We start from the raw sequence: 14204 nt of genomic DNA on the forward strand, positions 1-14204 counted from the left end.
TTACACCTGTGATTGGTATTGGAGTTATGGTTGTATGCTATCTTACACATTATACCTGTGATTGGTATTGGAGTTAAGGTTGTATGCTACCTTACACATTGTACATGTACCTGTGATTGGTATTGGAGTTAAGGTTGTATGCTACCTTACACATTATACCTGTGATTGGTATTGGAGTTAGGTTGTATGCTATCTTACACATTATACCTGTGATTGGTTTTGGAGTTAAGGTTGTATGCTATCTTTACACATATGCTTTATATGCTAGTATACATGTACAACAGAACAAATATTTTTACCAGTCACTGTTCCATTCCCCTACACAGGTAGAGTATAACGATTCCTATATAAAACAATCGATGAATGCCTATAAATGGTTATTGTAGCAACTAATAAGTGGCACTTACTGCTTGTTAAACGACATCTCTCCAACAGGATTTTATTTGATTATTACTTTATTCGATGCAGCTGTCTGTTAAAATCACTGCACAATGTAGCAAGTGAAGGAGATAAGTCAGGTTAAAGCGACTATAACTGTAGAATTGTGACATACTCATTAAACAGTGCTTTCTTATAAATAGTAAAATGGTTGAAGATATAGTAATACATGGACTGTACTGAACACTATTTCATAAATATATGTCTGAGTTTTAAAACAATGTCAATGCACCACAGAGAAAGCTAAAGGGAAAGTGACATTCCTCACAGCATTCTGATTACGCGTGATAAATATGCACACTTAATTGTAGGACCTAACTTATTGTAATGTTATTGTTTTGCACTGATTTAGGTACTTACAAAACATACTTGCAGCCACTTTGAATTTTCATAATTAAGGGAAATTGTAATAGTATATTGTGCCTGGTATATTGCTTTCCATTAGTGGTTTTTGCAGTTATAGTTGCTTTAAGCAAATGCCATTAAAATCAATCAATGAATTGATTTAAGTTTATGATCCAAATAATTTTTGCCATTAAATCTTTAAGCTCAAGATTTATATCTTTTCCTATAGTTACATATACCCTTGAGATTACAGTTAAAGGCATAACAATTAAATTACATCATTTGAGATGTGACTATTTGTACACTATTATTTATGTCTGTGACCCCCTCTACCTAGCTACATCCCAGCTTTGTCTTACCCCTATAATCCCCCTACACCATTTAATTTCCACCAGACCAATAATTCTATCATATCCACTGTAGGACCAGGTGTATACTAAGATTTAAATACATTGAGTTCCTTTTCAAGTTGTGTGAAATCAATTTGCTAAATCAAACACAAATAATTTTGTCGTCAAACTATGTCCACAAATTTGGTATACAGCGGAATTGTAATCGATACAACAGTATAAAGGTGTGGAGCCAACCTGATACATACCGGTATATAGATATCAATATTTGTCAGAATATCACAAGACAAATCAGATCAGTTTTCCTATGATTTCCACACAACTGAACACACTGTTTATTTTCAGTGAAACTGTAATATTCAATGTAACAGTAGGTGCTGAAGTTCTGACCCATATATCGTCTATATTCACTTATATCTAATGACATGACATTGTTTTATTTACCTATAAATAAGTGCAATACACTCTGATGAACGTTACTGCATTGAAACATATTCAATGTTTTGTTTAAACAAATTTAAATAACTTTTTACAGGTATTTGGTGTGAAATTTTATATTGAAACTATATATAATCAGAGTTGACTAGGTCGAATGGGCCACCATCGTCCTATTCAACGAATAAACACATACCCACATAATGTACGGTATGGGTGTATGATACTTCACACATACATATATACAGTCTGATAATTGTTTTTCAAGGAGGTTATAGTAAAACAAAGGACCGTTGAAGGGCCACAACATACGCACGCCGCAATATTTGACACTTGGAAGGGGGTAGTTTCACAGGTTGTAATGCTTTAAAATGAAGTATCATTGTTGGAAAGTTGGAAGAAGATATTGATACACATAATGGTGTGTAGTTGAAACCGAAGGGCAACTTTAAATGATGAGATGTATATATGTTGCAAATATGGGAAACCTTCGTTTAGACACAACAACACAAAAATTAGTTCACATGTTAATATACAGAGCCTGGGTCGGGTAGTATTGAAGTTATTGTCCGGATAAGTAAAATCATCAAAGGGCAATGACTCCGCTAATAAGGGGGTAAGGGGCATAATTTTGGTATGTGACACTCCGGCTCATCTAGATATATATTTGTGTTAAGTATGAAGAGCTCGACAACACCATATGTGCCCGAAGTAAAATCATCAAAGGGGAATAACTCCACAAATAAGGGAGTACGGGGCATGATTTTGGTATGCGACACTCCGTGTATCTTTGTGTCAAGTATGGAGAGCCTGGGTCGAGTAGTATTGGAGTTATGGTCTGGACAAGTAAAATCATCAAAGGGGAATAACTCCACAAATACGGGGGTAAGGGGCATGATTTTGGTATGCCACACTCCGGCTCATCAAGATGTATATTTGTGTCAAGTATGGAGAGCCTGGGTCGAGTAGTACTGGAGATATGGTCCGGACGCCATATGTGCCCACCCACCCGCCTTTCGTCAGGCGTATAAAAATTATGTTAGAAACTTTTCAAAAACCTGATTTCTTGACCAAATGCATTCCTAAATATGGTTTTAGTACCTCCTTTCTTTGTTTTGTAGGTGTGTACTGCATTTATATTGTCAAGTAAACTCAGCATACATGTACCTCTTATCATACTGCCACCATTTCAAACAGGAGTTGTGTTTTCCATTATAAATGCATTTACCCCTTCCCAAGTGAGTAAACAAGAGGCCCAACGGGCCTTAACGGTCACCTGAGATTTGAAATATTTCAGTTAATTTAATTGACCCTTTTTGGCCCCACCCATCAGTCCTTGGGGTCAGTCAGGGCCAACATGTGCATATCGTTAAGCTGTCATCCCTGCTGATAATTTTGAGAAAGTTAGAATGAATTCCAATAGAAATAAAACAAATGATTGTCAGAAATATGAATTCCCTATATAAACTATAGTAAAGTGTATTCACTCCCAAGGGGCAAACATGAGACCCCAAGGGTAATTAAATTCACAGTTTTGGTAAAGCACCATAAGACCCTTCTATCTATGGAGAGTTTTTGATTCTACCAAATATGAGAGTAGAGAAGAAGATTTTTGAAATTTCAGTCAATTTGACCCTTTTTAGCCTTGCCCATCAGCCCCTGGGGGTCAGTCAGGGCATCCATATGCATACCATCAAACTGTTGTCCCATGCTGATAATGTTGACCAGGTTAGAATGAGTTCCAATACAAATCCAACAAATAATAGTCAAAAATGTGATTTCCCTATATAAACTATAGTAAAGTTAACCCCCTCCCCAGGGGCAAATGTGAGACCCCAAGGGTCATGAAATTCACAATTTTAGTAAAACACCATGAAACCCTTCCTTCTATGAAAAGTATTTGATTCTATCTTATATAGGTATTGAGAAGAAGATTTTTGAAATTTCAGTCAATTTGACCATTTTTAGCCCCGCCCCTCAGCCCCTGGGGGTCAATCAGGGCCAACATGTGCATTTCATCAAACTGTTATCCCATGCTGATAATGTTGACCAGGTTAGAATGAGTTCCAATACAAATCCAACAAATAATGGTCAAAAATGTGATTTCCCTATATAAACTATTGTAAAGTTTACCCCCTCCCCAGGGGCAAACGTGAGACCCCAGGGTCATGAAATTCACAATTTTGGTTAAGCACCAAAAGACCCTTCCTTTCTCAGTGACAGTACTGGAAGTCCACATATAACATGTGTCCAAATTTTATGTTTGTCTTCAAAGCTGTGTCATTCATTTCAGAAATAAATGCCACATCAGGAAATATCAACAGATAACATTTCCTTCAATATTTGCTGTTTTATATTGAAAGTTTTAAAATTGATTTGAACGAAAACAACTATACATTAAACAACTTTATCTATCCTTATGAATTGCATATGACAAGTAATTGCCACATGAGATGTGGTATTAACCATGTGACAAATGCCACTTCTGTATGGTAGGTAATATGTATAGGGGAACTACAGTGTAAATATTGAGGGGTTTAGATGGATTTGAAACACTTACATTATCAGATGAAATACTGGTCACTGATAGAGACTTGGAGCGATGTTCTGTAGTGACCTTCTCAGAGAGCATATAGCCACCACTTCGGCCGCCATCAATGCCACCCTTTTTATCACGAGTTTTCTGAAGCTGACCATAGGCATGGATGTAGTAAGTCAGGAGTGCCTCTGTTGTGGCTCCATGGAACTTCATGCTGGCAGTTCCTGGTCCTCCTGTTGCCTCGTGGCCCGGCAGTTTGATGTTTTCTGGCAACTGCCCAGACAAAAGTGCTTTCTCCAATGCTTTCCGTTGCTGAATCTCCTTGAAGGAACGGTATATCATCTCAAATTCTTCATGCTGCGACAGACAATAAAATAGACCATCAGATTTCTTTTACAATGTTTTTTTACACAGCAACAAAGGTCACATGACAATTGGTGTGACACCACGAATTACCAATAATGGAAATGCTACAGTGGTAGAATCCATCTAATCAAATGTAAAAGGTAAAAATTCTGTCTTGGAAACTTACAGATAAAATTGTATCTAGTGGAACACCAATATCAATTTAAATATGGTATGTAGTACAGTATTTTGTATTCTGATTAAGTGTTGTCCATGTCAATTCTAGAGAACCAGATATAACAATAACTCTAGAGAACTAGACATACTGATAACTCTAGAGAACCAGACATACCAATAACTCTAGAGAACCAGACATACCAATAACTCTAGAGAACCAGACATACCAATAACTCTAGAGAACCAGACATACCAATAACTCTAGAGAACCAGACATACCAATAACTCTAGAGAACCAGACATACCAATATCTCTAGTGAACCAGACATACCAATAACTCTAGTGAACCAGACATACCAATAACTCTAGAGAACCAGACATACCAATAACTCTAGAGAACCAGACATACCAATAACTCTAGAGAACCAGGCATACCTATAACTCTAGAGAACCAGACATACCTATAACTCTAGAGAACCAGACATACCAATAACTCTAGAGAACTAGACATACCAATAACTCTAGAGAACCAGACATACCAATAACTCTAGAGAACCAGACATACCAATAACTCTAGAGAACTAGACATACCAATAACTCTAGAGAACCAGACATATCAATAACTCTAGAGAACCAGACATACCAATAACTCTAGAGAACCAGACATACCAATAACTCTAGAGAACCAGACATATCAATAACTCTAGAGAACCAGATATACCAATAACTCTAGAGAACCAGACATACCAATAACTCTAGAGAACCAGACATACCAATAACTCTAGAGAACCAGACATACCAATAACTCTAGAGAACCAGACATACCAATAACTCTAGAGAACCAGACATACCAATAACTCTAGAGAACCAGACATACCAATAACTCTAGAGAACTAGACATACCAATAACTCTAGAGAACCAGACATACCAATAACTCTAGAGAACCAGACATACCAATAACTCTAGAGAACCAGACATAGAAAATGTACCAATAACTCTAGAGAACCAGACATACCAATAACTCTAGAGAACCAGACATACCAGTAACTCTAGAGAACCAGACGTCCCAATAACTCTAGAGAACTAGACATACCAATAACTCTAGAGAACCAGACATACCAATAACTCTAGAGAACCAGACATACCAATAACTCTAGAGAACTAGACATACCAATAACTCTAGAGAACCAGACATACCAATAACTCTAGAGAACCAGACATACCAATAACTCTAGAGAACAAGACATACCAATAACTTTAGAGAACCAGACATACCAATAACTCTAGAGAACCAGACATACCAATAACTCTAGAGAACCTTGAGACATACCAATAACTCTAGAGAACCAGACATACCAATAACTCTAGAGAACCAGACATACCAATAACTCTAGAGAACCAGACATACCAATAACTCTAGAGAACCAGACATACCAATAACTCTAGAGAACCAGACATACCAATAACTCTAGAGAACCAGACATACCAATAACTCTAGAGAACCAGACATACCAATAACTCAGAGAACCAGACCTACCAATAACTCTAGAGAACCAGACATACCAATAACTCAGAGAACCAGACCTACCAATACCTCTACAGAACCAGACCTACCAATACCTCTACAGAACCAGACATACCAATAACTCTAGAGAACCAGACATACCAATAACTCTAGAGAACCAGACCTACCAATAACTCTAGAGAACTAGACATACCAATAACTCTAGAGAACCAGACATACCAATAACTCTAGAGAACCAGACATACCAATAACTCTAGAGAACCAGACATACCAATAACTCAAGAGAACCAGACCTACCAATACCTCTACAGAACCAGACCTACCAATACCTCTACAGAACCAGACCTACCAATACCTCTACAGAACCAGACATACCAATAACTCTAGAGAACAGGGCATACCAATAACTCTAGAGAACCAGACATACCAATAACTCTAGAGAACCAGACATACCAATAACTCTACAGAACTAGACATACCAATAACTCTAGAGAACCAGACATATCAATAACTCTAGAGAACCAGATATACCAATAACTCTAGAGAACCAGACATACCGATAACTCTAGAGAACCAGACATACCAATAACTCTAGAGAACCAGACATACCAATAACTCTAGAGAACCAGACATACCAATAACTCTAGAGAACTAGACATACCAATAACTCTAGAGAACCAGACATACCAATAACTCTAGAGAACTAGACATACCAATAACTCTAGAGAACCAGACATACCAATAACTCTAGAGAACCAGACATACCAATAACTCTAGAGAACCAGACATACCAATAACTCTAGAGAACTAGACATACCAATAACTCTAGAGAACCAGACATACCAATAACTCTAGAGAACCAGACATACCAATAACTCTAGAGAACCAGACATACCAATAACTCTAGAGAACCAGACATACCAATAACTCTAGAGAACCAGACATACCAATAACTCTAGAGAACCAGACATACCAATAACTCTAGAGAACCAGACATACCAATAACTCTAGAGAACCAGACATACCAATAACTCTAGAGAACCAGACATACCAATAACTCAGAGAACCAGACCTACCAATAACTCTAGAGAACTAGACATACCAATAACTCTAGAGAACCAGACATACCAATAACTCTAGAGAACCAGACATACCAATAACTCTAGAGAACCAGACATACCAATAACTCAGAGAACCAGACCTACCAATACCTCTACAGAACCAGACATACCAATAACTCTAGAGAACAGGGCATACCAATAACTCTAGAGAACCAGACATACCAATAACTCTAGAGAACCAGACATACCAATAACTCTACAGAACTAGACATACCAATAACTCTAGAGAACCAGACCTACCAATAACTCTAGAGAACAGGGCATACCAATAACTCTAGAGAACCAGAAATACCAATAACTCTAGAGAACCAGACATACCAATAACTCTGGAGAACCAGACATACCAATAACTCTAGAGAACCAGACATACCAATAACTCTAGAGAACCAGACATACCAATAACTCTAGAGAACTTGACAAGATGTCGTAGATTTCCCGTACGGTGCCAACAGCCCGCTGCCCCAGGAAGAACACCTGACTTTTCTTGTCCTTTGCCTCCAGTTCTTTGCGATCTGTGATTGGTTTCTTTCCCTTTATTTTTACGGGGGCTGAGTTTTGTGCAAAATCAAAAGTTTTGAGAGCTGGCTGTTGGATTTGCTCCTGAAAGTTAAATGGCAAATGTGTTAATTTCAATGAAACTTTTGATACCTGATATTTGTAAAACTGAAGTTAAAAGAGGCCATGAATTATACTGCTACATCTAAACTCAAACACAACACATAATTTGTTTCGTAGGTGGATGTTTGGTGAGGTGATCTCATAATATGATTATATATGTAACATTCTACTTCACTGTAAGATAAATGTTTAAAGTAATGGAGTTTCATAATTCAAGATGAAATACATTCAAGGTACAAAAAGACAAAGTAAATTTCAGGTTTTTAACACTAAATATGTCATCAGTTTCACCAAAGAAATGAAGGAAATTGTTGTACAAAACTTACTGAACATTAATTAAGGAAAAAAACAATACCCTCAAATAAATGATTATAAAGATTAATCATAAACCCTTCACATTCTCATATTAGTGTTCACAATTTGATAAGTAAAAATTAGCGAAGTGATACGCTGAGAAAATCTTGTATGTGTGGATTATTTAGATAATGGCATAATGAGCCTAACATCTACAAAAAAATAAAACCATAACAAACAGGTGTAAATATATACAATGTATATATAAACTCACCTCTGTCTTACAACATTAGTTGTGAAGTAAAACATCTTTTAACTTACCTCTTCTTTCTCCTTATAAATCATGTTACCAACCAGTGTTGAAAACTCCATGATGTCCTGCACAATTCCATTTAACTACAAATTCAAACAACCAATGGCTTATTTGGCAATCGCTAATTGAAATTCATATCAAACAGAATATTAATCAATATAGTCTTACAGATTCTATCAGACAAGTTCAAACAGCCACTGATGGTCAAGGTAACATCTGTTGTTACAGAAAATATAATTTAGGATACAATAAATATTATAAACATGTAGTATAGCATACATACACTAAACACTACAGTACAGGCAGACTGAAACTAGAACTGATACCCCCCCCAATCTGCACAAGTCAATGGTGAATTGGAACTGTTAATTAGAGGCTAACTAAGATAACCCAGTAATATAGTGACCAGTTGCCATAGCAACCATAATTTTGAAAAAAAAGGAAGTGGCATGCACATCTACACATGGTCCTCTATACTTGTGTGAAGTTTCATTGAAATTGGCCATTTAGTTTAGGAGGAGTTGTCCGGACAAACTTAAAGTTATGGTTCTTATCGGAAAACTTGTTTATAGTGACCAGTTGCCAAAGCAACCATAATTTTGAGAAAAATAAAGTGGCATGCACATCTACACATGATCATTTATGTTTGTGTGAAGTTTCATTGAAATCAGCACTTCGGTTTAGGAGGAGTTGTCCGGACAAACTTAAAGTTATGGTTCTTATCAGAAAACCTGTTTATAATGACCAGTTGCCATAGTAACCATAATTTTGAAAAAAAAGAAAGTGGCATGCACATCTACACATGGTCCTCTATATTTGTGTGAAGTTTCATTGAAATTGGCCATTTAGTTTAGGGGGAGTTGTCCGGACAAACTTAAAGTTATGGTTCTTATCGGAAAACCTGTTTATAGTGACCAGTTGCCATAGCAACCAGAATGGTCACACTAGACAGGTTTATTGTAGAGGAGGGACGGTCACACTGTACAGGTTTATTATAGAGGAGGGATGGTCACACTGGACAGGTTTATTATAGAGGAGGGATGGTCACGATGGACAGGTTTATTGTAGAGGAAGAATGGTCATACTGGACAGGTTTATTGTAGAGGAGGGACAGTCATACTGGACAGTTTTATTGTAGAGGAGGGATAGTCATACTGGACAGGTTTATTATAGAGGAGGGATGGTCATACTGGACAGGTTTATTATAGAGGAGGGATGGTCATACTGGATAGGTTTATTGTAGAGGAGGGATGGTCATACTGGACAGGTTTATTGTAGAGGAGGGATGGTCATACTGGACAGGTTTATTGTAGAGGAGGGATGGTCATACTGGACAGGTTTATTATAGAGGAGGGATGGTCACACTGGACAGGTTTATTATAGAGGAGGGATGGTCACGATGGATAGGTTTATTGTAGAGGGATGGTCATACTGGACAGGTTTATTGTAGAGGAGGGATGGTCATACTGGACAGGTTTATTATAGAGGAGGGATGGTCATACTAAACAGGTTTATTGTAGAGTAAGGATGGTCATACTGGACAGGTTTATTATAGAGGAGGGATGGTCATACTGGACAGGTTTATTGTAGAGGAGGGATGGTCATACTGGACAGTTTTATTGTAGAGGAGGGACAGTCATACTGGACAGGTTTATTGTAGAAGAGGGACAGTCATAATGGACAGGTTTATTGTAGAGGAGGGATGGTCTCACTGGACAGGTTTATTGTAGAGGAGGGATGGTCATACTGGACAGGTTTGTTGTAGAGGAGGGACGGTCATACTGGACAGATTTATTGTAGAGGAGGGATGGTCATACTGGACAGGTTTATTGTAGTGGAGGGATGGTCACACTGGACAGGTTTATTGTAGAGGAGGGATGGTCATACTGGACAGTTTTATTGTAGAGGAGGGACGGTCATACTTGACAGGTTAATTGTAGTGGAGGGATGGTCATACTGGATAGGTTTATTGTAGAGGAGGGACAGTCATACTGGACAGTTTTATTGTAGAGGAGGGATGGTCATACTGGATAGGTTTATTGTAGAGGAGGGATGGTCATACTGGACAGGTTTATGGTAGAGGAGGGATGGTCACACTGGACAGGTTTATTGTAGAGGAGGGATGGTCACACTGGACAGGTTTATTGTACAGGAGGGACGGTCATACTGGACAGATTTATTGTAGAGGAGGGATGGTCATACTGGACAGGTTTATTGTAGAGGAGGGACAGTCATACTGGACAGGTTTATTGTAGAGGAGGGACGGTCATACTGGACAGGTTTATTGTAGAGGAAGGATCGTCATACTGGACAGGTTTATTGTAGAGGAGGGATGGTCATACTGGATAGGTTTATTGTAGAGGAGGGATGGTCATACTGGACAGGTTTATTGTAGAGGAGGGATGGTCACACTGGACAGGTTTATTATAGAGGAGGGATGGTCACGATGGACAGGTTTATTGTAGAGGGATGGTCATACTGGACAGGTTTATTGTACAGGAGGGACGGTCATACTGGACAGATTTATTGTAGAGGAGGGATGGTCATACTGGACAGGTTTATTGTAGAGGAGGGACAGTCATACTGGACAGGTTTATTGTAGAGGAGGGACGGTCATACTGGACAGGTTTATTGTAGAGGAAGGATCGTCATACTGGACAGTTTTATTGTAGAGGAGGGATAGTCATACTGGACAGGTTCAAAGTAGAGGAAGGATCGTCATACTGGACAGGTTTATTGTAGAGTAAGGATGGTCATACTAAACAGGTTTATTGTAGAGTAAGGATGGTCATACTGGACAGGTTTGTTGTAGAGTAAGGATGGTCATACTGGACAGTTTTATTGTAGAGGAGGAACGGTCATACTGGACAGGTTTATTGTAGAGGAGGGACAGTCATAATGGACAGGTTTATTGTAGAGGAGGGACAGTCATAATGGACAGGTTTATTGTAGAGGAGGGACAGTCATACTGGACAGGTTTATTGTAGAGGTGGGACGGTCATACTGGACAGGTTTATTGTAGAGGAGGGACAGTCATACTGGACAGGTTTATTGTAGAGGTGGGACGGTCATACTGGACAGGTTTATTGTAGAGGAGGGACAGTCATACTGGACAGTTTTATGTAGAGAGGAAAGATGGTGTGACTAGACAGGTTTTAGTGTAGAGAGGAGGGATTAGGTTGAACTAGACACTTTTTTATTGTAGAGGCGAGATGGTCATAGCTTGGTTCTACTGTATATATAGAAAATATAGTCATACTAGACAGGTTTCCTACATACTTAGAGGATATATAACAAAAAAAGACAGGATCTTGTCTACAGGATTATAAATTACCATAGCCTGAAGCTCTCCTACAGTCCACAGAATATCCTCACGCTCACTGCGTGCAATTTCATCCATATCAGGTATTGGTGGTGGGGGATTCTTATGACGAATCGGCGGCAGGATGGCTTTCTAAAGGACAAAAATAGGAAAATGTACACATTACTTGTGACCTGGAAACTGGATCATTTTTTTATTTATTAATCTCATTAATTTACTGTTAATTCATGTTTTAACTGAAAGACCAAAATGGGGGGGTTAGAAAGTATGAGACGTATACAAATATCTGAAGATGGAAGTCATCAGCTAGTGATCAGATATTACACCTTCAGCAATTGTTTTACCTTCTGTGGGGGTTTTCGGGCTACAGGCTTGCGGACTGGTTTGGGTTTCGGTGGGGCCTGTTTGGGCTTTATTTTGGGGGGCTCAGTAATGGACCCTTTCTTCATCTAAATAAAACAAAGCAGTAACAAGACAGATATGATAAAAATAGGAAGATTTCACTAGTATTTGGTTGATCAGGAAAGATAACCTGAGGTTGTCGATATATTCTGACTAGTGGACACAATGTGGTCAAATAGCCTAAATGTTTGCCATAAATAAAAGTGATAGGCTTGTAGGGATTACTTCCCATAAGCTAGTACTGCTTACATACAAATTGTACTATATTAGCTAAACTAAGTTAAAAGTCAGAATATTGTCTGAACTCCCATTTCATGAATCATGATTTGTAGCTTTCTTTTCATTTTTTTATCTTAAATCTGAAAATAAAGATAAATACATCATCAGCACCTGATTTTACCAAAGATCAACATTCAGGAGTAGTTTCAATCAAAAACAAAATCATTGCAGTATCAATGTGTGACCAGCAGGAGTTGTCTCCCCTACCTTTGGTGGCTCTGCAGGTGGCACTTCCTCTACAATGGGTTCTGGCTCCTTGACCTCCTCCACAATGACCTCTTCCTCCACCACCACTACCTTCTTCTCTTCAACCTTCGGAGGTTCTGGGGTGGGAGGGGGTTGAACAGGAGATACCTAGATAATACAGGGAGAATTCACCATTATTTTTTTTCTCATTTTTTTTCTTTTTCTTTTTTCTTTTTACTTATGTTTATATGCATTTTAATGTTAAGAGAATTCACCATTATATCAGGTAGATAATAAAGTGTATATAATTTTGAGGCATACCTGTTAATATTTTTAAAAGTATACCAATTATGAGTGAGATTTTAATTGATATTTGCAGCATTCAAAAGAATTCAAATTCATCAGAAGACCACAGTTACATGTATTTTAATGTATGTTACCTTCTGTTTAAAAAAATATCAACAAAAAATCCCTGAAGCATAATTAAGAATGTCAGATGATAAATGTTTAAACATGTTTTAGAGAATTCATTGAATTTTTTTAATTTTATTGTTAAAAGTGTATTTTTGTCTTAAACTTATTACTTTATTTTAATTTGATAATATATAAATGAATTCACATTTCTGAAATTCTATCTATGAATTTAACCTACTCATAACAGTGACAGTGAAAATATACAAGTGTAACTTGAGCAGGAAATTAATTTTCATTTTCTTGGATGAAATATCTATTTTATGAAGATGAAATGAAACTGCTAGCTGATATAATGAATAACTGAAAGTATAATTCTAGTAAAGTAAAACAAGGCTGCCAAATAAGTATAGTGTGAGGTTTACAGTAACATACCTCTTTTACTACCACTGGACTAGGTTCAGTTTCATACTTGTCGACCAGGACACGAAGCTCGGCGATCTCCTTGTAGGCATCACTGAGTTTCATCTCGGCGTCATACAGAGCTTTTTTATAATACTGATTTTTCTCTGTAAGTTTTTCGATCTCCTCCTGGGCAGCAACAAGCTCCAAGTTTACTGATGGCTTCTGAAATACATTGTAACAAAATTCATAAAAAAAAGACCCTAATACACAGATGTAGTTTAACAGAAAAGATGATGAAAAACGTAACCCTGCCTCAAAGTTAACAAACTCTCGCTCTCAAAGTAAATATCGAACCACTAAGGCTAAAGGGACATTCCTGCTCGTCTGAGCTTACTTATAATTAAGTAAAGTGACATTATACTCTCCTATTGTACAATAGCTGGTTACTGTATTAATAATCAATAGATCTAGATATATATCAAAATAACATAAAAACACCCAAATATCAGGTTCTGTTCTACAGATGAATAGCATCTCATACTTCTGTAACACCCAAACATCTTGGAAATAACGGTCTTATTATTTTATATTATTAAAACATCAGGAATGATAAATACAATATCATACTTCTGACACTCAAATATCTTGCAATAGCTATAATTTGTGTATCAAAACATCAGAAATGACAAACAAAAAGG

General features: G+C 37.4%; 1 protein-coding gene across 1 annotated transcript; it reads right to left on the reverse strand.

Annotated features, from left to right (window-relative positions):
* Positions 1-4128: 4128 nt before the first annotated feature.
* Positions 4129-13728, reverse strand: LOC117320874 (patellin-2-like; the record flags this gene model as incomplete). Its single annotated transcript, XM_033875356.1, has 7 exons — positions 4129-4464; positions 7673-7876; positions 8510-8584; positions 11836-11955; positions 12168-12272; positions 12712-12858; positions 13537-13728. Coding segments are annotated over 7 exons (1179 nt in total), but the record flags the coding sequence as incomplete, so codon positions are not given.
* Positions 13729-14204: the final 476 nt, after the last annotated feature.

This window comes from Pecten maximus, unplaced genomic scaffold (genome assembly GCF_902652985.1).
Source record: "Pecten maximus unplaced genomic scaffold, xPecMax1.1, whole genome shotgun sequence".
NCBI lineage: Eukaryota > Metazoa > Mollusca > Bivalvia > Pectinida > Pectinidae > Pecten > Pecten maximus.